This window comes from Cydia pomonella, chromosome 18, assembly GCF_033807575.1.
Source record: "Cydia pomonella isolate Wapato2018A chromosome 18, ilCydPomo1, whole genome shotgun sequence".
Classification (NCBI taxonomy): domain Eukaryota; kingdom Metazoa; phylum Arthropoda; class Insecta; order Lepidoptera; family Tortricidae; genus Cydia; species Cydia pomonella.
The window spans coordinates 15,021,101-15,048,616 of record NC_084720.1 but is presented as its reverse complement, the minus strand read 5'-3'; the positions used below and the strand labels follow the sequence as shown (position 1 = coordinate 15,048,616).

General features: G+C 37.4%; 2 protein-coding genes across 2 annotated transcripts in view; one reads left to right on the top strand and one right to left on the bottom strand.

Moving 5' to 3' along the window:
* Positions 1 to 8,674, top strand: part of LOC133527552 (synaptic vesicle glycoprotein 2C-like) — a 39,192-nt gene extending 30,518 nt beyond the window's left edge. Inside the window, exons 8-10 of the mRNA XM_061864609.1 lie at positions 947 to 1,221; positions 6,604 to 6,731; positions 8,502 to 8,674. Of these exons, the coding sequence (XP_061720593.1) occupies positions 947 to 1,221; positions 6,604 to 6,731; positions 8,502 to 8,545 (447 nt within the window). The 3' untranslated portion in view covers positions 8,546 to 8,674. The remainder of the gene's footprint in view (positions 1 to 946; positions 1,222 to 6,603; positions 6,732 to 8,501) is intronic.
* LOC133527561 (hemicentin-1-like) overlaps positions 1 to 27,516 on the bottom strand; it is a 443,871-nt gene that overhangs the window by 329,288 nt on the left and 87,067 nt on the right. The gene's annotated exons all lie outside the window — the stretch shown is intronic.

Genomic DNA, 27,516 nt, shown 5'->3' with positions numbered 1-27,516 from the left:
AAGGTAGTTGATATTTAGTTCTAGCGACACTAAACTTAATAATTGCTCGGTTTAGTGAATAAAAACTGGATAATCCACAAAGTGGCCGATTAACTAACCAAATAAAAATGTGTAAGGTATCACTGAGCAGGATATGGCTGTGTGTCATGTGTGTTGAGTGTGAGTATGAGTGTATGAATAAAATAGTAATTTTAGTATACATTCAGCTTATTCGTACAAATTAATTTAATGATGCAAAATCTATACAGTTGAAAATATCCTCTCTTGAGTAGGTACGCTACATCGGCCAGTAAATTAAATGTTACTTTTCTTTACCGAAATTCAGTATTAACTACGTATACAATAAAAGCAAGACATTTATTTAATGGCTTACAGAAAAATAGTATTGGAGAAAATGAATCTTATTGTTGTAAAAAAACTAAGTATTTATAAAACAATAAACTAAAATAAGAGTCAAATACACTCCTCCACCAATAACTACATTAATTGAAATTGAGTGATCAAAGGCAATAATTATTTTTCAAACCTTACTGATTGTTTTAATCTTCCGTTCAATTTATAAGTCAACAGGGATAAATTAAATGCGCAAGGCATAAATTGAATTATTCAATTTTGCTTGCTCCGGCAAAATATTGCTTCTCCTTCGTCAATATTTTAAATAATGATTTAAAAATTGGTCTTTACGATATTTTAATATATTTTAATAATATAGTTCCATAAGACGTTATAACTATTATAACCAATTTAGCTATCTATCAGCTTTTATAAGTAGATAGAAATAAAAATGGTAAAATAAATTGTTGAGTTAACTTTTATTTTACTCTTTATACTTATGTGCCCCAAATTTCAGTTTTTTTTTATTTATCAGTTTAATATTTGAAACTGCTTCTTAAGAATTGTTATTCATTAGAAGTTACTTTTTGATTGAAACTTTTTTTGTTCTCAGCACCCCAGCGGCGCAGAAACTTATATAAACAGCATGATTGTCGGCACCGTGTGTTTCCTGCCTTACCTCGTCACGGGTATTGTAGTCAACAAAGTGGGCAAGAAGACCCTACTTTTGGTTGCAGGCGTAATATGTGTATGCGCCACGTTTGGTCTACGTTGGGCCAGCTCAAAGGTAGCTGTTGTGGCGCTATTTTCTTTGGAAATTTCTGTGTCGCAAACCATAATTAGTTTGCTACAAGCTACGACTGTGGATGTATTCCCGACTATGATAAGGCAAGTGTTGTATTTTCTCTACAGGAAATTCTTGTAAGGTATTTTTAAAATATTATTAGAAGCAGCTTTAGAAGGCACCAGGGGCCGTATAAGGTCACCAAGGTCAGGTTTTCTACAATTATTTACTTAAGGTAAGAATTACATATTTATCTGCTTGTTGGGGCGATATCCTAGATTGAGAAGAGGTATTGTATTTATTAAATCTGTTGCAAGCTTAGACTGGCATTTTTTAAAGGCAATTAAAGAGATTGCAATCGCTGAAGCGCTGGTGGAGAAGCACTGGTGGACTAACGGTAAGAGCGTGCGACTTGCAATCCGGAGGTCTCGGGTTCAAACCCCAGCTCGTACAATAAGTATTTCGGAACTTCTTGTACGAAATATCATTTAATATTTATCAGTCGCTTTTCAGAGAAGGAAAAAATCGTGAAGAAACCGAACGAATCCCAATAAGGCCAAGTTTACCCTCTGAGTTGGAAGGTCAGATGGCAGTCGTTTTCGTAAAAGCTAGTGCCTACGCCAATTCTCGGGATTAATTGCCAAGCGGACCCCAGGCTTCCATGAGCCGTGGTAAAATGCCAGTACAACGCGAAGAAGATGGTGATGAATGAAAGAGATCACAATGGAACTCACAACCTTAATAGCAATCATATGGACCCGGGTACGTCCTTAAACTACGTCCACAAGAGAGGTATGGGCATTGTAAATGTCATCTCGCTTTGTGTGGTAGGGCACAGCACAGCGGATGTTATTCCAGATCAGAGCAGAGCCCAACTGGGGAAGTACCTCCACCTTACAGAAAACCGCAGCCAAATAACACTAGACCCTACTCATAGTGTTGTGTTCCTCCCGGTGAGTAAGGTTGCCAGAGCTCAACGAGGGGAGGGAGGGTTATTACAGTCGGCAACGCGCATGTAACTCCTCTGGAGTTGCAGGCGTACATAGGCTACGGAGACTGCTTACCACCAGGAGGGCCGTATGCTTGTTTGCCACCGACGTAGTGTTAAAAAAATATTTATATATTTGTTATGCCTTTGCACGTAAATCATTATGATAAATGAAAAGGGGGACTAACGACGCACATCTCTCTGGTATTTTCAAAATATTTTTGAATTAGAAAAACCTAAAATAACGATGGATGTTACTACTCGTACACAGTTTTCTAAGCTTTTGTGTATTTTTATTATGCTATAAAACATGCAAGCAAATATTGTGATATATTATATACAATATATTATATATTATGTATTTCTTCGCCCTTTGGGCATGTTCTTAAGGTCATGCTGTTGGTGCTTTTTTCTGTGGACATATCCATTTCACAGACCATGAAAAGTTTACTAGTAACGACGGCTGTGGACCTGTTTCCAACTACAACAAGGCAAGTTTCTTATGTTTCTTCATTGATTAGCTTCAAAAAGGAGATCATGCCAGGATAAACATAGATTGCGTTGGTGAGCAAGTTTCCAGCTAACAGGCTTAATAGGTTTCCTAGCGTGACGTGACTGGATGGAAAACGTCTAGTGTATTGCCAGATGACGGACACTGTACCACGTTTAGAAGCCTTCGCCTTGCATAAGACTACTGAGGATTATTTAAAGTAAATATAATTCAACTTAATACATGAGAATTCCACTTAATACAAGAGTACGAGTAGTATGAGTATGAGTACAAGCTTCTAGATCCAGGAATTTAAGATTAATCATAAAGTTTAGAATAAATTTAAAAGTGGAAAGAGTGGGGAGTAGCTGGCTATGGATGAGCTCTTGGTGGCTCAGTTGGGAGAGCGCTGGAGTATCTGTTCAGAAGCCGTGAGTTCAAGTCTCAGCCAATGCAGTAAAACCACTTTAATTTTTTTTCTACCTTAGCTTATCAGCATCGTTCACAGATGTTTCTGCTTGTTAAAAATTAATTTAATCATTGAGTTTTTATAAATATATTGCTTTTTTGCTTCAAGCTTGTTAAGAAATAATTGTTATCAAATAGATCCTTGGTACGGTTTTGGAGAATGTGTGAAGGTAAATATGCTTAAGCTAAAAAAGAAGAATATAACTCTACACCAAATTTCAAAAATATTTTACTAAAATCAAACTTTTACAACCATTTCAATATCATACATAATATTTTTCCATTTTATGTATACCAGCAAAAAGTTTCCCTACAAGTCTCAATACAGTTGAGATCCTTATATACTAAATGTAACTCCAGGAGTGCAAAGTTTAAGTGCAGTACTTGCATTTTATTTTCCCACTGAATTCAATAGGCTTAACTTACCGACGTCACTCGATTTAAGAACTCCCGTACGAAGTCTAAAGCGGCCGAGTTTAACTTAAAACTTCTCAGGCAAGTCTATTTCAGTCCCATTGTGAGCCGGAACACGATAGAGGTATTGTTGGACGGTTATGCAGCCTTATTCAGGTTTTACCTCAGAATGCACGTTGGCTATTAGAACAACAGCTATATGACGTAATGAGAATGGGACTAGCTTTTGCAGTTAGTATTTGAAATGGTGATGCGAAAGGGAACGCGAAAGATATAAGTAGTAAACATCTGGTAATTTAATTCCGATAATGGTGCAGAAGTACATTTTGTGCAGAAGTATAGATTGTCACAGTAAAATTTCACGGATTTCCAAGTATTTAACAATAAACCGGTGGGCTTTAGAGGTCAGATGGCCAGATTCAAACTTTAAGATACGTCAAATATTTGCTTAAGATACGATATGGATTAAATATGTCATTGTCAGTATCAAAAAAGACGTTTCTTCAAACAAAAACGTCACTTTTGACACTGACATGTCCAATCGTATCTGTAGGAAATTATTGACGTCGGGCCGAGAAACTAAAATTATTTAACAAGACCTTTTTTCACTTTTAAACCAAAAACGACTAGCCAACCCTTATTTAATGCAAGGTGTAATGTAGTAATGAAATGGGCTACCAGTTAAGCAAGGTTCATATATTTTAACACGTCTCATAGTGATATACAATTTAATTAATGAAATGAAAACATGAGGAGCTCGTAGTAACGATTAATTAAGGCACACAGTTCAATAGTTTCATTGCTTTGATCCACATAACGATAGTTCAATAAACATTTCAACGCGCGGGCATCATTAACATTCATGGTTCAATGTGGCTACGTCCATTTTAGGATCGGGGCATAAAGGTATTGATTAAATTAGGTCTAATGGTTATTTGGACCACAAATAGTTCGTCAAGAATTAGAAAATTTTAAGTCAATCACCTAATTACGCGACATTACAGTGTTCATAATAATAGCAGAGATATCATTTTGTATGTACCTATTTGATGCCAGAAAAACCTTATAGAAAACCCGTTTTCATTACTGAAGTTGGGACTTTTTTTTTCGTCAGTCGCGCCAGATTATAATAATCAAAACAATCTTACAGAGTAAGAAAAACTTTTTGTAAGTAAAAATACGGTTTTTCAATATTACTTCCCAAAAACGTTGCTTCATAAAACAGAACTCGGGATAACTTTGTAGCGAAAATTTACATAATATATACCTCTGGCACGTAATAGTAACCCATAAAAACGTTTTGGCAGTAAACACGCTAGTAATAAACACCAAATATTGTCATTACGTTTTAACAACGCAGTGCCTTGGACCTATTATGATTATAAACACATTTGAAACTTGGTGCGTTACAGTTTACGATTTTACGAAAGTACTTTGGAGTTAGGAATTCGGGTAATCCTTTTATTATGCTCAACTTCTTAATGTATTGAATAGGAACTGTATTAAGCTTAGAATAAATTTAAAAGTGGAAAAATTACTGTCTTGGGTGAGACTTGAACTCATGGCCTCTGGATCGATACTCCAGCGCTCTGCCATCTGAGCCACCAAGACCTCATCCCTAGGCAGCAAATTTTTCCACCATATGGGTCTAGGGGACCCTAGCGACATCTACTGTAAGAATGTTACACTTCTTAAACGGCTACTGGAGTTCCAAGTCATATTGGAAATTCACCAGTAACGAGGTGCTACCCATACTAAATTAATTAAATAAATTTATTCTAAGCTTAATAGCATCGTTCGCAGACGTTTCTGCTGGTTAAAAATTAATTTAGGAACTGTATTGTTTTATAAACTGGCAGTATTCAATTTACATATACCTAAGCTTGAACATTACTGTGTGGTATTGCATTAATATTTAATCAAATACCTAATATGTATTATTCGCAAAAGCTTATATCAGATCGTGTCGGTTAATCTTAATTTTGTTAGTCTTAATCTTACGTTTGCGACTTTTTAGTATAGTTGGATTTTTAAAGTGTCTGGATGTTACTCAAGAGCTACAATTCAGAGATCTTAAGAAATATGTGACGTCCACAGGAAAAGGTACCTTATGGCGGTTGGCGTTTGCATCGCGTAGCACCGCATTAGTATTGGAGCGTCGCTAATAACAGCGTAAGCGCTGACCCCCATAAGGTACGTGGGACGTCACGTATCTACGTGGACATTCATAACGTACAAACCTACACCTGTACAACCTACACCTAGACACAGATCTACAATGGCGCTTACGCTAAAAAGTCAATTGGAGTGTGCAACAGGGAAGCCATCATGTATATACTATATGATGGCTTCCCTGATGATATACTATATGAACATATTACAAAAAAGTGACCACCTTTGAGTTTCATAGCGGACGCTACCGGCCGCTTACATGTACCAAAACGTAAGGTTAGCTGACTGGAAAATATGAAAAGCTGTACCTATTTTGGAGATACGGTGGGTGATTATGCTATTGAATATACTGTTACAACATGTTAATTAAATACTCCCAATGACATTTGACATCATTCTGATTTTGGTCGCACTTTTCATATTTGATGGGCAATACTTTAGGTTGTAAATCTGTATCACTAGCGGATATTACTTTTACGAGTAATGTGCGTAGTGCACTTAAATCTGGCAATTCTTTAAGCCTGTATGAGGCAGAGGGAATATATTTCCCACATGATTTTGAACTTTGTTTCAAATTAATAGGGTTCAGTGTTGCATAATTTCTGACACCATTATAGCGTAATATAAAAGCATTATAAAAGTTAGAGTAAGCTATCGTGCTTTGTTCTCCTGCATATCTCCTCATTTGGGATTCGTCTAGTCGGAAAAATTCGAGCACTGTTTGTCGTAGCGCATTGTGTAAGCTCAGCTTATAGAGCAAAGGCAAGCACTTAATAAAGAAAATGGACATCATCACTCTCAAATTAATTTGATGTACTTACATTCAATGTTTGTTTGTTTATGTATTTCGCAGTGGCTCATAAAGAATGCTGAGAATCGGTTGACGTTGATACTGTTGCCAGAACTAGTATGACTCATGTTTTGATCGTTTTTTAACCGATGTTTTTTTTTCAGAACGCTGGCTATTTCGATCGTGATGCTCATAGGACGTATCGGTACGCTGGTGGGAAATATCCTTTTCCCTATATTATTGGATATTGGTTGTGTGGTGCCATTCTTTGGGTTCGGTGGCTTAATGATAGGTGAGTACTTATACACTATGAACTAAAAATGTTGGATTAAGTACATAGTACACTCTGATACCATAAATACAAAGTTTGTTCAATGCTAGCAACTGTTTAAACATCATAATAAGTTTTTCTTACGTCGTACTTATTAAGTATATTGTGGACAAACACTCAAAACTGAGACAATTTTAATGATGTGTCCATACTGTCCATTATCTGAATTTTCATACTGGCTGTTATGTATGTATATTGGTGGTGAGTAGGGTTAAGTCTACCCGCGCGCCCTCTGGCGCCGGCATTTATGTAACCGTTTCTTAGTCCGGTAATAAACCTATGTACTAACGCACGGTCTCCTAATTTACGCCTCCTAGAATACCCTGTATCAGCCCTTGGGGCTTATAAATATCAATTGGCGACGAGGATGGGATCCGAATCCACGCGTGCAAAATATAATTGAGGGCATTAACTAACGGTTAAATATGTTCCCGAAAACACCAAAATATTTAATGTAAAAAAAATATTAAAAGAAACACTGACCAAAGAGTATAAAATCTTTCTCACATCTTCTGAATAAATTTTAAGGATCTTTTATCTTAATACAGTTTTTTGAGAGATCTGTCATGTGATTATTTACTTCTTTCGTCAAAAGAAGTCACTCCCAGTGAAAATCGTCACAATTAACACGAAAATTCTTCGAAATACAAGAGTATCAGCTGAATCATCGCAAAATGGCGTGCTTAACTTAATCCTTGGTGGTATTCCCACAATCATTTGTCGAGTGTCCAGTATGAGCGTGATCTCTGGTCATCAATAGTTACTACGGATCTCGATGCTTAATTATACTGGTTAATGTTTTACTCGGGCAATGTCTCAGCAGTTGCAATGACAGCCCTGTTCCTGAAATTGCAAAAAGTAATAAGTTTTTCGGATTGACTCAGCATTTTTATACCTAGCAATTAATATCTGCCAAGAGTGACCTAGAAGCATAAAATTCGCGATGTAACGCTTAAAGAAATAGTGTTAAGGAGTATTTTCCTTTATTAATCTTCGTCTTTGTTATCTGTATTAAACGCTTATGAGATAAGGATTTTAATCGGGGTCATTTGTGACATTTTATTAAAATATTAACGGTCTGGGACTTACAAAAGGAAATTGGGTCAACATCACACATGATAATGAAAGACCTTTACTCATAGACAAAGGAAATGAGACATATATTAGTATTTTATGCAACCGTTGTATAAGAAGGGTTAAAACAGGTGAGTGGCGTGGGTTACATTGTGAGCCGCAGACGTGGGTGAACATTGTAAAGGAATACGCCACGAGCATATGTTTGTCCTTTTCATAGTCCTACTTTTCAATTTAGTCTAGTTCTATAAAGTTTTAAGTGACGTACACTAAATCCTGGTAGGCTACAATGAACTCGATTAAATTACGTGGCTTGTCTTTGTTACGTGTTGTCAGGAATGCTAAAAAATTTTCAAATGTCGTTCCATTACGTTTGTTGTGTGGCCATTCAATTAGTATACTTGCTTTGAGTTTAACTTCTCTAGACTTTTGCTCACACTTTTTGGTAGTAGAACGGAGAATCTACCGCGAAAAACGTTGAAAATTCGTTATCTGTTTCTGTATCGTACGAATATGGACTACCGATACAGAGACAGATAACAAATTTTAAATATTCTTTGTCACGGTAGGCTCTCAGAATCCGCTTTACATATATATTTATAAGATACTCATCATGGTCACGTTAGAAGTTTAAAAGAGTGTATTTATTTGTTGCAGCGGTCACAATATGTGGATTGTTCCTGCCATCAAAGAAACAGTGATATTTTATAAAGTTATTGTAAATAATTAAATTAAAGTGTTGTACCTATATTGTAAACAGTAGTGTAAGTTATTTAATTATTATAAATTTGTACAGATGGTAAAAAAATAGTACATGAACAAATTTAATATTTTTTGGTTTAATTTTATTTTGCAAGATCTACTAATAAGCTAATCGGGTGATAGTATAGACTAATACATATTAAGTGCTAGAAGTGAAAGTGCCTATTTATTAAAGACTAGTTTCTGCCCGAGACTTCATCTGCCTGGAAATATGATGATGCTGATTGATAAAAACTACTTATGTCCTTTCCCGGGCCTTAAACTATCTCCATACCAAATTTCACCTAAATCGGTTTAATAGATTAAGCGTAAAGAGGTAACAGACAGTTACTTTTTAACCGACTTCAAAAAAGGAGGAGGTTCTCAATTCGACTGATTTTTTTTGTATGTAGGTATGTTACTCGGTGTCTCCGAGAATCGTGAACCGATTTTCAATTTTTTTTTAATCGAACGGGTATAACCCCGAGATGGTCCCGTTGGCACCAATTCGGGGTCTGATGATGGGATCTTGGAGAAATCGAGGGAGCTCTTCAAATGTTATAGGTACATGTATGGCGCTTTTGTTAATATTTGAAGTCGGTTTTATTTTTTAATAAGTATTAGTAGAAATAATTAATTGTACGTACGTGGAATGCCACACAAAAGTAACAATTATAGCCAAGTTCACAAATTTCATCTGAGATTGCATGCCTCGAATGTAAAGAAACCTTTCACGAGTTCGGCCTTGACAAACTACCTCACTGTTCAACTCCCTTGCCTCTGTATGCACATTCCTAGTTAACAAGATATAACTTCATGCACTGTCATACTCCCAACTAACTTGCAAACCGCAATATGATTAAGACTGAGAAGTACAAGGTCTACAAGTGTTGACCTTTCATGTGTGTGTGTGTGTGTGTGTGTGTGTGTGTCGTGGTAAAGAAAAACATCGCGAGGAAACCGGACTAATCCCAATAAGGCCTATATAGTTTATCCTCTGGGTTGGAAGGTCAGATGGCAGTCGCTTTCGTAAAAACTAGTGTCTACGCCAATTCTGGGGATAAGTTGCCAAGCGGACCCCGTGTTCCAACGAGTCGTGGCAAAATGCCGGGATAACGCGAGGATGTGTGTGGTGGTCGAAAATAGATTGAATCGAGAGAAAATATACCGCACGTTTGTCCTGCCGACTGCTTGTTAAAACAAATTTTCGAGGTTATCATGACAATCTCGTTATTTTGACGTAACAGAAGACTCAGATATCAGTTTTAGGGCTAAAGATTTGAATTCACGGTTGGACAGAAAATTTAAGATTTCTTTTAAACGGACTCAAGCAGAGATTATTTCGTATTCTTTGCGGGCACAGTGTATTAGATATTTTTCAAATAATTCCTACATACGAGTATGTGCCATCTTGGATTCCAACTTTGTCACAATTATCCAAATCAGCACCCCGGGAACCCACAAAGCTATTTGGTTCGCCGGTGACTTACAAGTAATATTAACTGTGACGAACGCATTAGAAACTTTGTAATGCAAATGTATGCGTTTAGTTAAATTAGTAATCGGGACTGAACTTAGAGTAGATATGTTAGATTTTTCTAGTGCTTTAAAGGCTAAACACTAATATTGTTCAGAATTTGTAGCTTTCCGTTCCTCCAGATAACCATATTGATTAATAAACTAATAACTTTCTATTCATTTCTAATGCTCTGAAATTGTTCTAAAAAGTGTGCAGGTCGTTTCTGCACTAGACCATTTTTTGTGAGCAATTTAAATTTGGTTTTAAAAATAATTGTTATATAATTTTCATTGTGATATTTTTCTGCCCATTTCATTAATAAGGATACTTTTATCTAAACGGTTATTTGAAAGTACCTTGAGGGTGCTAAATGCTATAAAAATATTTCAATAATTTAAATATGTGTATTTAATTCAAAATAAATAGTAATTAATAGATACAGAAACTAAAAAAAGAATGACTTATATAATAAATTACAAATAAAAAAAGAAACTAACTTAAAACTAACAAAAAAAATCCCCCAAGTCTGTTCCCTGCGGAAGGGTGCCCATAATGCTGGCTACATTCCCCCGTTGAATCGCAATGCCGATTCTTTGGCCAAGGAATGAGCCAGCCCTAGGGTCTCGAGTGGTGTCGAGGAGCATCTTTTTTATTTCATTAAATAACCTATGGGCATCCTGACACCAAGGTCCCAAAGTCTCAACTGCAAACGCCGCAAATATGTGGTTGCTTGATAGACCCGCATATTTGCGGCGCTTTAGAGCTTCAGCTGCTGCCGCCGCACCGCCAGGCCGTGATGAAGTAGAGGCCAAATGGGACGGCGCCAGAGTATCCACACAAGTGGCATCCCAAATGAGCGGCCGTCCCATCCGCCAGGGAATAAGGGTCATTCCGTCGGGCCTCTTTCCGTCGTCGCGGACAAGACCGGGTGGCTCCAAAATGGACGGCACGCCCACGCTGACAAGGGCCCGGCGGATAACATCATTAAGGCTGGCGTGACGGGAAAATCGACCAGCGCTCTTCCGGCAAGAAAGGCCGTGGCAGCCACGACTATCCACCTCCACTCCGCAGGGACAGCGATGAGGGACAACTAACTCAGCCCCTATGCGGAGGCCGACAGCCAATCGTAGGGAGTTGTTGTCCAAAAGGGTAGCGCAGTTACTGGAGGGATACGCATGAAGCCAATACCCCGACTCCGTTTTGGAACACGCTAGAAGGCGGGCTTTCTCGACACTCGAAGCAGCAGATTCAAGGAGTGAAACATGAACCTGCCGACAGAGGGGTTCGTCCCACATCCTCTGAATGTGTGCCTCGGAAGGCAGGTCCACGTTTGGGCACGCCAATCGCCAAGCATCTACCGCATCCGACAGGCACACCACCTCGAAGTCAGGTATTGACGGAGTGAGTATCTTCCCAACGAGGGATAGCGTACCATGCACGGATGACAGAAACGCAGGCAACGCAACGTCAGAAATCCTCCTTATACCCAAACCGCCAAAGCGGATTGGCAAAGTTGCCTGTAGAAATTGCCTAACATCGAACCTAATATTAAATATTTTTTGTATTTCGACATGTAACGTACTGTCGATCATCTGACACAAATGAGCATGCCTAAAGAACGGACTGCATCTCATTGCATAAGTGAGTTTGGGGACGAAAAGGCAAAACCGAATAATAAAAAAGGCCATGTGGGCGTTAATTTTGAGAAGGCGGTCAGAATGTTCGGAGAAACGATGCATTTGGCTATCAACGAAGTCCGGGATCGCCTCGTCGAAAACCGGGGCCCCAAGAAGATGAAGAGAGCTCTTGGACAACAACTTAATTCCTGGACAATCAACTTCAAACTCCCTCAAGATTCGAGATTTGTCCGGATGGTCGGAGCTTATGTAGAGCTCACACTTGCTCATATTCAGTTCTAAGCCGACTTCACCAAGCTTCACGGTTAAAGACCGTAGATCCTCAAGGACTGTGCTTGCCTCACCACCCAAAGTGCCGTCATCCAGATAGCAACAGTTAAATTTTGAACTAAGAGCCGAAATTATTGGATGGATTGCGAGGCTGAAGATAGCCGGCGCCATCGGATCACCCTGCTGACAACCATCTATAAAAATTATAATTAGTCATGTCATTATCATCATTTAATAAAACCGATGTAAATATTTTGCTTACCTCGTATTCGAAATGAAAAAAAGATTGTTTTACTCGGGTGAAAGGCATCATTTGAGCTTCGGACTATTGGCGATCCCACTGCGTTCGAGCACCATAGTACCTTGGCAGAAATGAGTGCCTTTCTGCCCTTGGTTAACAATCTGTGTAACTACCTCGGCATAAATGAGTATGTTTCGTCCCTTGGTTAGCAATCTACTATTACAAAACCCCTGCCACAATTTTGATCAATTATGTTGTTCCAGCACTGAACATTGTTCCTTAAATGTCGTTAGCAAGTTTGCCTCCATAACGCGCGAACACTGAAGTCAGCGGTACGTGCATACTGGCCGTATTACGAGTACATCCGTGCTGAGACAGCTGTATTATTAGATCTTTCTTCTCTGTTACACAAATTGGGACGTAAAGCTAAATCGGTGCTACTTCGTTAAAAACTTGGAGTCCGATTCTGATTTACTTGATAGGAAATTGATTTTCATACGACCTTGAAGATCGATTAAGCTGAATGGTGTTGCGAAATGAAGTGAATAAGTCGCGCGTGAGATGGGCGCCTGAGATATTTAAAAAAAAAATATTGAAGACTTAATACTCACAGATCCCGCTGTTTTTTGGGTTCTTTCAACTCAGAATCACAAGCATATTCAATCCTGATGCAAAAAATGTCCCAAATTATTTCACGATAATTTTTAAGGACATTGTAGTTTCCGCTACGTCACGCCAATACAAGTGAAAAAAAAATGTTCATACTAAAACGTGACGTAATGGAACGGAAATTTTGGAAGATCTTTTTTTAATGGTAGATTGTAGAATGCTGTCGATTCTGAGTAGAATCCGTCCAGGAATGTCTATATTTGTTAAAAATCAGGTTTCACTATTAATTTTATAAAAACCGGCCAATCATCAAGAACATCGTAAAGGTCGTATCATAACCAGTTCAAAACCATAACAAGTTGGTGAATCTGAATCGGTCTCTTGTCTTAGGGTACATATTGTTTGTTCTGAAATCGCTAATAATTCGAAAAAAAAAAACGATTCGATTCTCTACTACCCCTCTGTTGCTGTGACGTGATATGTGGATGCCCCTTATTATTCCACTTCTCTGTTCCACTGTATTTCTACCCTTTCAAATTATAGCCATACACACCCTCTGTTCGTAATTTGCCTTAAATCGTAACCTTCCTTTGACGAGTTGGTTAAGTACCCAAGTTAACGTAAAGGGCCGACCTCTTCTTAATGAAGGTTGGACTTAGCTTGATGTTGAATCAATTCACTTGTAATCTACGTATAATAAAATAGGAACCTTGGCAAGCTTACGCTATCTAGTCAGGGGACGTCATTGGGTTAATAAAAAAATTAATACTTAAATTACAAATTTCGCAAATAAAAATTGGCCTGTACTATATGTACTTTTAGGCTAAAAGCTGTAGTAGGTATATCTGTTGGCGATCGATCGTAAGATAAGGCAAATCGTGAAATCCCTAGGTATTTTGTGAAACTTCAAATTTCAATCCCTGAGGTGACGGAGCCCCGCGTACTATTTCTGGACAGTTTGCCCTTCGGGCATCTGAAGCAAACTAACGAATCTATCCTACCTATCTATTTAATGTGCCTACCGTCAAAACAATACACCGGAACATTACGATTTGCTTGATCTTACGATCGGCTGGCGATATATCTAAAAGCTTTTAGTAAAGGTAAATTTCGTTAACAATGGAAATAATGAAATTTTATGATTATGGATCGAATTCACGAATATATTTTTGCTGTCTACTTAGATAAAATAGCAATAAAATGTGAATTTAACTTTTGTATTCGCTATCACACACTATTGAATACATCTAACACAGTAATTCTTTATTTTGCGTATTTACACTTACACCATTGAAATGTAATGTAATTATAAGAGTTTAAGTGTAATTATACGCAATCATACTTATTATAATTACACTCTGAACTAGATTAAGAAACCTGATGGTGTTTTATTCATTAATTAATACATAATGTAACACAGATCAATTCCAGTTTTAGTTACTAAAATAAATCCCATTCCAATATGATACTGATCTAATACTGACCTGATACTGATCTATCAGTGTCAAAATTTATGTTTTTGGTTGAAGGTTGACATAATGCGCAATTCAGCAGGTCCTCTAAAGGAAATTGGAACCATCTCATATTGGAATTATGTCAGATCCATGTTAGATCAGTATCACAGGCTTTAGAAATAATAAACTACCAATCAAGTCAATCTAATGTGAAATAATTACAGATGGTAATGCTTTTGTAATTCGATTTTTGATCCGCGACGCAAATAGAGAAGTGTTATACGTTCGACTCCAATATCTGTTCTGTTAGTGGCATCGTAGCTCTCAAACTTATGGACCGATTTCGATGCGGTTTTTGAACATAAAAGCGAGTTTCCTTGCAGTAGTTCTTGGCTATGTTTGATGAATATTGATCCAGCAGTTTGAGGAGTATCGGCTATCTTGTGTAGACGGTTATTACAACTTTTAATTTAATAGTTACGGCCCAATTCGAAAAATGCTTCTAAGATTTTACTACGGTACCATACCGATCCATCAGTGTCAAAAGTGACGTTTTTATTTGAAGAAATGTCAGTTTTGACAATGATATATCGATATCATACCGTACTGATCTCTTAAAAACATTGTTCGAATTTTAGTTTATTTGATTTTATTTAAAAGGCACACTAAACAGGCAACATTTTTTTTGTACAATTTATAGAAAAGTAGGTATTATATAAGAATGCCATCCAAAATAAGCATGCACAGCGAGATAAAATTACAACGAGCAATAACTATCTTAAAATTATAAAAAAATATCCTAAACTAAACTAAATTACAGAATAACATAAATAATTTTAACTACTAATACTAATAATTGTGAAGTATGACGGCTGAGAACCCTAACAACCTGCCTCCTGAATACTGCCAGCCGTGAGTCGAAAATGTCAATTTTTCTACTTTTGAATACCAAATCATTGAACTCACGACACATTCTGACGATTGGATTGTAAAAAGAGGTATTATTTCTGTAGACCTGAACGGCGAAGTTCTTAGGAGCACGGGATCTAAATCGAGGAGTATTGAATGTGATTAGGCCGTTATTCTTTATTTTCTGTTAAGCTATCGTCATTAACTCCATACTTACATATGGGTTCACTTTGAAGGACATTTCAACACCTCACACCATTCGAGCCGAAACGTGCCCCACATGTGAGTGAAATCAGCGATATCACGTTACGAGTATCTAGGTCAAGTCATTTAAGGCCCTTCCCAACATTACCTACAATGTGACTTATCAGTGCTCTTTGTGGTATCGTCGCTGTAATTCACGAACCGGTTTCACTCTAGTATTATAGTATTTCTGACCGCTGCGTACCCACGCATACATTAAGAAAATGCTTTTGTCTTTCATATGACCTATTTTCCAAATTATCAAGCGATTCAATAATAAAAATACAAAAAAGTACCTAATAGCGATACTTAGCAGTTTTAGATTGATGCTAAAGTCGACTTTTACTCTCTCAAGTAGGCGACTTAAATTCGTAAATTATATCTAATATTATATAGGCGAGTTGTAAAAACCACGAAATGGCTTTACTTAAGTTGCATACTACATAACTTAGCTTTAAACGTTATTTATTATGGGCTGAAATAGTAAAACGTTCATAAAAAATACTGCGCAACGTATTTTACACCGAATTAACTAAACGGAAAATTCAACTCTAATAACAAGTTGTAAGGTCGAAAATAGCTCGCGTAGTATCAGGTCATTAAAAGAGACTTAACGTATTACATAGTGGTTATGTTTTTGCCTATAACAATGTGACGTAATAAAATTCTTTAATTTTTGGTCCATTATTTTTGAGTCGTTCTTACATAAATATTACAGTATAATTATAATTGTAATAGATAACATTATCACGGTATGTACTTCGGTGGTTAAGGGGCTACCCGCAGTTTTCATCGATTTTTGACAAGTTTTGAGCCGTTACTCTTGCACTTGCACTACAAATAAGATAATCGGCTATCGGTCTTCAATCTTTTATCTCCATTCTTGTCTGCCGGATTTTGAAAGAAATGAATACTTTTTTTATGTTTTTTATACATGTGTGAAGAATCTGACATAAGTATACGAAATCGACATATTTGGGCTCGTCTTTGATGTCTCTAAAAACTGGTCAGAGATTTAAATTTTAAACTAAATAATCTAAGAGTTATGACCAGAAAACCCTAACTCTAACACTTTTTGGCCAAAAATTGTTCAACTTTGATGCCAAATATCTCAAAGACAATGAACTTTAAATTAAATATAGGATACTATGTATATTGCTTAAAGCCGTTGCTGTTAATATGATAAGCTACAAAAACCATAAGAAAACAAAGGGATTCAGATCGAAGGTCATTGGCGCCGGGGAGCCCCTTAAACAGTGCAGCAATATAATACCTACTAATATACAAATACTTCAAAATGTTGAGTAAACCCTTAGTTTCATCAAAATAGAGTACATTTTCGGAATTACTCAACAATTTCAAGTATTTGGATTAGTTAGAGTTTAGCTTCTAGTTTCGGTTAGTTAGAGAGCATTACAAAATACGTGACACTATTCTGTCCCGAACTGGATTATCTAACCTTTCGGAACATGTTCTAATTCAGTACATAAACATCTATACGTCCCGATCCGGAACCTCGTCACCTTACTTATTATCAAATCTAATGAGTACGAATAAGTAAGAGTACATATAAGCATTATATTTAAATTATATAAAACTAATCTAAGATATGATCATCGAAGAAAATTGATTAAGTATATACAACCGCTGTGTTTAAGCGGCTTTCGGCATACGCGCTTATTTTTAGACATTTCTACAAATACACGCGTATGTCGAAAGCCGCTTAAACACGGCCTCAGAATAAAGTTAAGTATTTCATATAAAATGGACACGCTCCAATTCGCGTCGAATGTAGTTCCCTCATTCTGACGGCGGTAGATTGCGTACATATTGACAATATTTCAGTTCGATTAGCAACATGATGACGAAACGACGTGTTTTTCTTCTCTTAAGTGATGGCTTCTATCAAATTTATGATGATTTCGCCATTCCACTTTAGTTCAATGTGTAAAAAGCTGCACAAATTCCACTTTAGTTCAATGTGTAAAAAGCTATCAATATTACCCTTTAAACAACATGAATGCACAAAAAACAAAAAAGTCTCGGGACGAAGCGGGAAAGTTCAACAGAAAAACCGACGGAAAGTTCAAAAATGTCGGTGTATTGTATCTATGTGCGTTTGTCTATTCCAGTGAATAACTATTCTTTTAGAGCCTTATCACACTTGCGATTTGTGAGCGAGTTAAAAGTGAAGCGAGCGAGTATGTCAATACGCAGCGAAATCGTTGTGCACTCGCGGCGAGATCGCTGCGTTCGCTTGGCTTTCAACTCGCCCACCAATCGCAAGGCCCTTACAACGTTGCCACGGTTAGGCTGAAGTACCTATTTTCAACTTATTGCCCTTAAGAACGTACATTCGACGTCAAAGATATATTTACACGTTTGGACCTTACTCCTTTGTAATAAGGTGAAAAATGTAAACATAATCTTTCACTTCAACTGAACACACACATCGATGAGTACACAAACATATCGCAACATAGACATAAAATGTTTCTTTGAAAGCTCTCTAAAGCCGACATCTAATTATGAGAGCAAACTGCAAGAACCATAAACTGTTTAACGGTAACTGCGCGTTATAGTAAGTGCAGTAGTTTGATTCGCAACGAGCAAGTTCTAGAAATGTCATCACATTTAGCCTTTGCCGTGTTTGAAGTTAGATTAAGGTCTAAAGTTTCGAGCACAGTCAGAACGGAACAACTTTATCATAATATTAATGTTCTTAATTTCTGTGTAAAACAAGCCCGTCTAATAAAAAGTGATGACTAGATTATAGGCGCTTACAACTCCCAACTTACCTTTATTTATTTTTTAACTAAGTATATACGTCTGTTAATGATACTAAAATTTTCTAAATAGAAAAAAAAAACTGGAATGCCGTCCCTTAGGTGTGAAACAAATCAGGAAGGAATGGAAAAAATCACTCTTCTGGTCAAGCTTTAGTTATTCAATTTGGTCAAGAATGATTGCATGATTGGACCTGTGTTCCAAAAGGTCGCAGACTCTTGCCCGAAGTGGTGAATTTTTCCTTTAATTATAAAACTCCAAACTACCAGAACGTTACTGATGCTTTAAAAACCCGTTTAATCCTTCTTATAAAGACAGTCTCTTTAAAAACCTCGGCAACAAGAGTAAAGCTAGAAAAATTTCCATTGACGGACATAATCCTCCTCATAAAATTTTATCCAAAGATAGAAGATAGAAACTCATTACTTAGGAATACCTACAAGTAATATGCTGCGTCTTCGGGTACGTACGGCTCTCAAGAACCTTTCTGTCGTGGTTCAAGCTTCTAACGATGTGCAAAGCTATTCGTCTAATGTCTGCTCAATCCGAAGACCACAAGGAAGGTAAAAACCGTACCGTATATTATTATGGCGTTATTCGTAAATGCTTGTCAAGTCCAACAAACCCTTCATAGTTGATTGTCGTTGTCTGTCCTTTTGATGTTTGTGTTTGTAAGAAAGGGACAAAATTTAACAAAGGTTTGCTTAGTTTTATGAATTAGGGGTAAATAAGTTGACAATATAGGTAAGTACATATATCGCTTGGGAATCCCAAGCTGTTTTCCTCAGTGCATCATCTGTCTAAAACTGTGATAGAACTTTGCCGCACTACAGCGGGCTTGGCAACTCCGCTGTTACATTTTACAAAACGTGTTTGCTACATTAAAGCGCTACAAAGACATGGTTCTATTCAGTGCTGAAAGTTTACGGAGTTCTATAGAACCAAGTGTATTACAAGTTGTTTTGTTAAGGATGAAGCCTCTATTCGCATGAAAGGTAAGTATGAGTTTTGCTTTCAACTAAGTTCAAAATGGAGGATTATATCAAATGTTGAGGTTGTTCTACTTACTTACCTACACTTCAATATAAAGGTCTGTTAGCAGTGAATCAAAAATAAAAACTTTACGCAGAATTTAACAATGGAGATACAAGGTAATTTATTGCAAAAACACTTTAGAATTTAACGGTTTAATCTCAAGTGTTTTAGTCACTCGCCCGACATTTTTCGGAGAGCATAGGTTATTTTTTTCTTTTTCAGTATGTCCCACGACAGTTTAAATTTGAACACATTAAAATTTTGGGCAAGGAAGAAAGACTTTGATCTTTACCGTAATTACGGATGTAAATTTTGTACAAGATATAAGTCAGAAATAATATAATACGTAAAACTCACTATTAACCAAGATAGACATTCATGTTTTAACCACAAAAAAGATTCGTTCTACAACATGCATACAGACAGCCAAGTAAACAAAATTATGTCCTGGCTACCTATATCACACTGATAAGGAATATATATGTATTTCAAAAACAGGCTATTATACAAATACCATCTACATAATGGCCCCTAAATTGTTTAACAAATTACCGAATTTGCTCATAAAAGAACAGTTGTCGACGTTTAAGATAAGGTCAAATAACGTATTAAAAGATAAATGTTATTACGATATACATGAATTTATGATGGCCACTATGACAAATTAATGATTAAGTTATAGAATTACCTATTGATTATTATTACTATTAATTAAAACTTATAGAGTATTATAATATATAGTGAAAATGTAAAATATTTCTAATCGTATTGCTAGGTAACCATAATCATTGCACGTCGCAAGACATGTTACAGAGAACAAAAATTGTTTATAACATCTGTATTCATTACATGTAATGCACAATATATAAATAAATATTTCTAAGAAAAAGTTGATATTACAAAAAGTACAGTCTTAATAAAAACGCATAAGTAAAATAACTTCTGCTGGACTTTACTCGCAATTGTTTTCCTATAATACTGCCCTATGAATGAGTTACAAAAACTCCCAAACATCACAATGTTGTGAAAACCGCGCACTCACGAAATTCACTTAGCTCCGACTCAATGGAGATGCTGATATATCTTTTCTAATGTTAAATATCACTTCTCTAGCCACAAGATTTACTTAAAAAGGTCGTATAAGCTATGTAATCGTCATGGACTTGAGGCCTTTTTTAAATAAACAGACACAAGGGTAGTGATTGCGAGCAATCCCCTAGCGGCCTTTTGAGGAAACACTTCTCTGGCTGAAACGCGAATCAACATTATCGAGGGTCGAAACTAAATAGTTATGCTTCGTCAGAAGTTAGTTAGTTGTTAGTTACCGTCATATATTATAATATAAGGGAAATATCGCGTGTGGAAAGTTAGCCGAGAATATGAAAAGTTAATTGAGTTTTACGTAAACTTTTGACAATTTATTTTTGGATGGGCGTCAACACGTTGGAATGTTTCATAAACTTTTTGTTTTGTTGTTGGTATCACCAAAGTTTTCAATATCGATGATTATGACAGATATTGTTGATGTATCTTATACCTTTAAACGAGCAATTTTTGTATATATAAGTATCCGGGCAAAAATCAATCTATAAGTATATTTCGATCTTATCTCTGGAAAAACGCGCATTTTTGAGTTTTTATGTTTTCCGAGCAAAACTCGGTGTCCCACATATTCATTAATACATATATACAACAAGAACATCGCAAATAGGTAAAATTATTTAGTAATAACATTTATTTAAATTATATGGTTAACTTTTGTAACAAGTCCAACCTAACATTTAAAATATATGATTCCTTTTTAAATAAGTTTACATTAGTGTAGTAGAGACTACCCGCTTATTCTTAAAACATAGCAACCTCGTACAAACCTCAAATTTTACCTCTTACTAACAAATATATGTGAAAATGACAGATAGGGACACATGTTTTTTTTTATTTGACAAAAGTTTATAATAAATTAGGGGTCACCAATCAGTTTCTTCCGGGGTCCGGTTTTTAAAATAAAATGCCCGCGGTCTGTTTCTACTTGAATTTATTACATAAGCCAAAAAATAATATAGGTCGACGGTCCGGGAGCGGACCGCGGCCCGCCATTTGGTGACCCCCCCCCCCCTATAAATTAATAATATGTTTCTGAATGCCCTCCTTTAAATATTTATACATGAAAATAAGTTCAGCTCCAACTTATGCTTCTTAGCGAAAGGCAATATTCAGTAAATAACTCATTTCCTTTACCCCATAAATTGTGTAAGCGGGAGGTGAATATTCACGGGTAGTTTACCTCGTAGTCCGAATAGCGTCCTAGATTCAGATCCCACAGATCAATTCTACTAGACGAAACATGTAAAACCACCTTCGCAACACCGGCTTCCGACCCGTCGGAAAGGAGGAGCCATGGCTGCACCAACAGATTATTGCAACTGCGGCGATTTTACAAGTATGAAAACGCATCTATGGCTTCCGCGAGTTTTACTAAACGCTTCATGATACTGAGTCTATGCGTGGTAAGCAACGGCCGACACCCTTAATAAGGACCCTTTCCATCCTTCCCTACATATTTCCGACTTATCCTGTCATATTGTGTTGTACAAACCCATGTTATACCGACCGACCATCACCCAAGATCCCTGATGGATAACAAAATGGGGGTATCTTCGGTCTATGTTATCTGGACTCGACTAACTTACGCGATAACCGAGCAAGTGTTAAATATATCAGCATATCTTTTTGCTTGACTCATCATCTTTCACTCAATGGAGCCGGACCCCAGGCAAAGTAATCCTATGTAAATGCGTAGGCACTTGTTTTTACGAAAGTGACTGCAATCTTAACTTCTAAACTAGAGAGGAAACTGGGTCTTATTGGAATAAGTTCGGTTTTAACACGAGAATTTCCTTCACCAAAAAGTGACTGGTAAATGTCAAATGACATTTCGTACATAAGATCCGAAAAACTCATTGGTACAAGCCGGGGTTTGAAACCGCGATCTCCAGATTAAAAGATGCACGCCCTTACCACTAGGCTACCGACGCTTTTTTTGCTAGACTCCGGAAAAAAACTCTTAGTTTTAGCAGTCTTTGAGACTCTCTTAATCTCTATATGTGTGTCAATTTATTGTTTCGGACACAGTCTTCATTGTTTTTCTGAATAATTTAAACTGGATTACTCAAACAAACCGACCAGCTATCCAGACCCTACACGAGGTCTACGTTCAGTCGTTGAATTAAAAACTGGACCGGACATAACTAACATCTTCAACGGGGAACGCAAAAAACGTGCGGGTGCACCCAAGACATTTCTATTCACTTCAAAATGTTAAAACTAGGGAAAAAAAACCGGAGTGCGAGTTGGACTTGCCCATCGAGGTTTCCGTACTTTTCAGTATTTGTTGTTATAGCGGCAACATATCACGGTTCATGAGATTCAGCCTGGTGACAGACGGACAAACGGACGGACGGACAGCGGAGTCTTAGTAGCCCTTTGGGTACGGAACCATAAATATCTAAGTATTTCACAAAATATTTTTTTGATTTGTGTTTTAAATTGTCACGTTACTAGACTCGTATACAATTTATCATCATTATCATCATAAGGCCTTTAACATCTTGACAGATGATTTTATGCAGCGTTTGTATGTGAGGGACAACGTCTCTCGTGGCTGTATAAGCCAAAGCGGGACCGGCATTTGCGACCACATTTGTGACAGCTAAAGGAGGGAGCCATGTCGGCAACAACTTCAGGTGGGTTGTGCCACTTCGCGCGTTTTCGGGCTAGGTCTTGGAACCACGCGTTGTCGTGAATATCACGACCTTTCGCGATGGCACCCCTCCATCCATCACGACCTGACGCGAGATCCTCCCAAGTGTCCCTATCGATGTCAAAAGAGACCATGTCGCGTTTCACGCAGTCTTTAAAACGCAGCAAGGGCCGTCCAATGCGACGCTTTTGAAATGCTATCTGGCTTAACATGATCTGCCTAGGCAAGCGAGTGCTGTCCATACGTTGCACATGCCCTAGCTACCGCAAGCGCCTCTGTTTGAGCAGGGCAGTGATGCTAGGAAGCTGCGCGATTTCCAGGACCCTCTCGTTAGTGACCCTAGAATAGAATAGTTAGAGAGTTCGTTCGGTCGTTAGTGACCGTTTATACAATTTATAAACTGAATAAATGACAGATAATAATAAAATTTGACGATCGGGATTCCAATGGTCAGGACGTTAGCCGGGTAAGTTGAAGACGCGAGTTCGATTCCGGCCTCGGCCACCGGAAAGCTATGGCATTTTTTCTTTAGTATATCTATCTCAGTTCATGTTACTAAAGATTTTCGATGTATTTTGCAGTTTTTGTTTTTGACAGCCGTGTTTTGGAATTTTCGCCAGCGAGTTTATATTTTGCATCGGTTTGTTATGTAAATTGACAGATTTGTATCCAACGCCGCGTGCTTGACATGCAGACGTTGACATGTCGGCTCCATTCGCTATCGATTCTGTGCGCTTTAGGCTAGGTTTACATGAGCTTAGTAGGTAAATAAAATAAATATTATAGGACATTATTACACAAATTGACTAACGGCCCGATTCGAAGAATGATTAAGACACGTTTAAGATCTTGGAAAGATCTTTAAAAGATCGATAACTAAATGACATGTCAAAATTGACGTTTATTTCGATTCCGCTGTGATCCCTATAAGATCTATCTACGATATTTCTAACGTCAAAGTGACATTGGTTGCCCGAATCGAGCTGCTTCTGTCAATTATACGACATACAAACGATATCTAAACAAGAACTTATCTAAACCAGAACTTATCGTTATCGTATCTCATTCTTCGAATCGAGCCGTAAGTCCCACAGTAACAAATTACTGTGGGACTTACGGCTCGATTCGAAGCTCGATACTACTACTAAACTCGTGTAAACCTAGCGTTATTTCGCGTTTACAGATAGAGGGCAATCTATTATTGGGGCACAGTCAAGACGTTTATGGAATCTATTTTATGCCGTCGTCAAAATAGAATCCGTTTAGTGCAATGCTGATCTAAAATGGCGTATTTCTACAATGGTACCTACCGCACTGAGTGCCTAGCCAAGATGCTAATCGTTTGCGTCGTAGCGAACGGAACGGTAAAGTCTATCGCTCTTCCATATAAGTGCGATAGAGAGACATTAATAGAGAGGCAAACGTAATATTTTTTTATTGAATATTTTTTTTCCCTTGCTTGTCACAAAAACGGGATCAAAAATACATAATGTCAGAATTTCTATTACACCTATGTCTCTCTGATATGGGTAATGTCATTTTTTGTCGGAATTGAGGATTCGGCTTCAATTGCAGATAAGATTTTTATATAAAATAATAGGAGTCATGTTCATTTTCTCGCATTGATATGGGTAGGGGGGATCGGGGCTAGAAGTTCCGATTTTGAAATAACAGATAGAAATTAAGGATTTCATTTTTAATATAGGTATCGAAATGTTAGAAAGATAGTTATGTCTCCTTGTATTGGTTTCTACTAATATCTCAACAGTTTTCTTAAAGAAGCAATTTTTTGACAAATTTCGGAGTGGAGCATTTAGCCCCGTTTCAACGTAAGTTGTTCTACCTTTGAGATAAGTTGTTCCACATAGATTATTAATAATGCTGCCCCCAGGGCAGCTTGTGGCGAGCTGAATGGGAAGTGACGTCCCTTGGGTCCCATACCCCCGAGAGTCGGTCAGGCCCTTCTCTCCGGCTTGCCTTGATTGGCCGGCTGGAGTGAACACTGAGCAGGGGCCGCAGGACTCTCACCTCTGGCTTGCCTTTACCGGCCGTCCAGAGTGGGGTGTCAGAGCTATATGCTCGCAGGGTGGAAGTGAAATTAGCATAAGACGCGAGTTGGCACAGTGGCTGCTTACAGCCACTGGGTAGAAAGCGGCGTACACCTCTCCACACCCTGAGCCGCTCACGCAATGTTGTCCCCTTGTCGCTCCGTGCGAGCGGCCGTTTTCGGGGACCCATATTGTGAGTTGGCAAGTCACCACCTGCCCATTTTGTCGTGTTTTTAAAAACATATGATCAGGGCAGGTGCCATAGTATTCTCCATAGTCCCGGTTACCAGTCCACTTGCAACTCAACCCAATAGCCCGGTTTATTTTGGTACCCTTTTTTTTACAATAGTCCTACACTAATCGGGGCTTGTCCTTGGGTGCACTGCTATAGTGTGAACAGGGATAATCGTCTGTTGGTGTCCCGTTACATTTAGAGTAAATTGTCTTATTACAAGGGGCCTCTACGTGTTGGCTTCGGCCCCACGCACGCCTTCCAAATGTCCGGGACCCCATGATCCCGAGAATTTTTAAAAGACAGACATAATAATAATTCACCCTATATACGTCCCACTGCTGGGCACAGGCCTCCTCTCATGTGCGAAAGGGCGCGGGCTATAGTCCCCACGCTAGCCCAATGCGGATTGGGGACTTCACATACACCTTTGAATTTCTTCGCAGATGTATGCAGGTTTCCTCACGATGTTTTCCTTCACCGAAAAGCTAGTGGTAAATATCAAATGATATTTCGTACATAAGTTCCGAAAAACTCATTGGTACGAGCCAGGATTGACACATAGATTACGTCAATAAATTATTATTATTTAACATAGTTTTCCCTTAACAAAACAACTTTTTAGATTCTTATAAGCATTGCAGCACTAAATGCAATGATTTTTTTCTGGCACCATGTAGTCAATTTCAATGTTTTTTGCCACATTTTTAACATTTTTTTTCTGCTTTTGCTAATTGCATGTTGTATGTTGTTAAAAAAAAATTATACCTATTTAATTGGGTATATTTATTTATTTATAACTATACCACACAATTTGTTAATACATCGATTATAATATTGCATCTATTGTGTTAAGTATACTAATTAAAATGGTTGTCAATACTGATTTGTAGGTATCATTTATTTTCATAGGAGAAAATTCTCATAATCCCTAAATAAATATCCCTTATTTATTAAAAGACAAGTTCGTCTGTAATTTTGAAAATGTACCCTTTGCCATGACACCTGATTGAGTTGCCAAATGAAGGCAGAAATCGATTAATCTTGTCCTTCTTTCATCAATTTATTAATCGTATTGGTCCCTTTCACCCCACTGCCTCGATCAGCCGTTAGCGGCGGTGACATTCCCAAACCGAGTACAAGCAAGTAAGCCTAAAATAAAGCAAAGTATAGATATAAAGTAAAGTAAAGATAGTATGGGCCTTGTTGCCTGAATAACATTTTATTCTCCTAAGGACCACGGGCCTACCCATAGGACTAATTAGTTTAATGCAATTGGAACAGAGTTGCATTTCTTCTGTTTCATTTCACATTAAAACAAAAAAATTCAACCTTATTCCCTAGATATTGATTTCAAATTCAAATAGTAATTTCTTTGCATGGTGGGCCGCAGGTGGTTATATAAATAAATAGGTGACTAAATTGTACTCACATAAAGCTTTTAACAAGCAGAAATGCCTGCGAACGATGTTATTGAGCTTAGAATAAATTTAAAAGTGGAAGAATTACTAGCTCCCTTGGTACTAGGATCCTTGACTCATATGGTGGGAAATTTTGATGGCTATAGATGAGGTCTTGGTGATTCAGTTGGCAGAGCGCTGGAGTATCGATCCAGAGGCCGTGAGTTCAAGTATCACCCAAGGCAGTCATTTTTACACTTTAAAAATGTATGCTGTATCAACTTTGTTGCGTTAAACAAGCGTGGTTGTATTCGTATTACAGAGGTTTCAATGGTTTAAAGGACTTTACTTGACCGTGTTCGTGTAAGCAATAATGATTAAGAGGGGGCTGCCTAACGCAAATTACTACACATTTTTACAACAGGCAAATGCCATGAATAAAAGCACAGTAAAAATCTTTACTAGGATGAAGTTGACTCGATAGAAAAAAAAAAAACACGAAAACACATCTATTTTTCATTTAGTTTTTGGTCAACCATATACATTTCTTTTTTAGAAAAATATTTAGGGAATGCGCATAAAGCTGCAAAAACTTCAGTATAGAAAATTCCTTTTGCACATTCTCTGAAGTGAGAATATCAAATCTATTTAAATTTACAAGAATTTATGACATAAACGCCAAAAAAAAGTACTTAAATATAAAGCTAGTTTAATTTAAAGATATCAGAGACCTTTAAGATCAGATGGGCAATAAATCGGAAAGTGCACACGGTCGCTATTCTGAGCG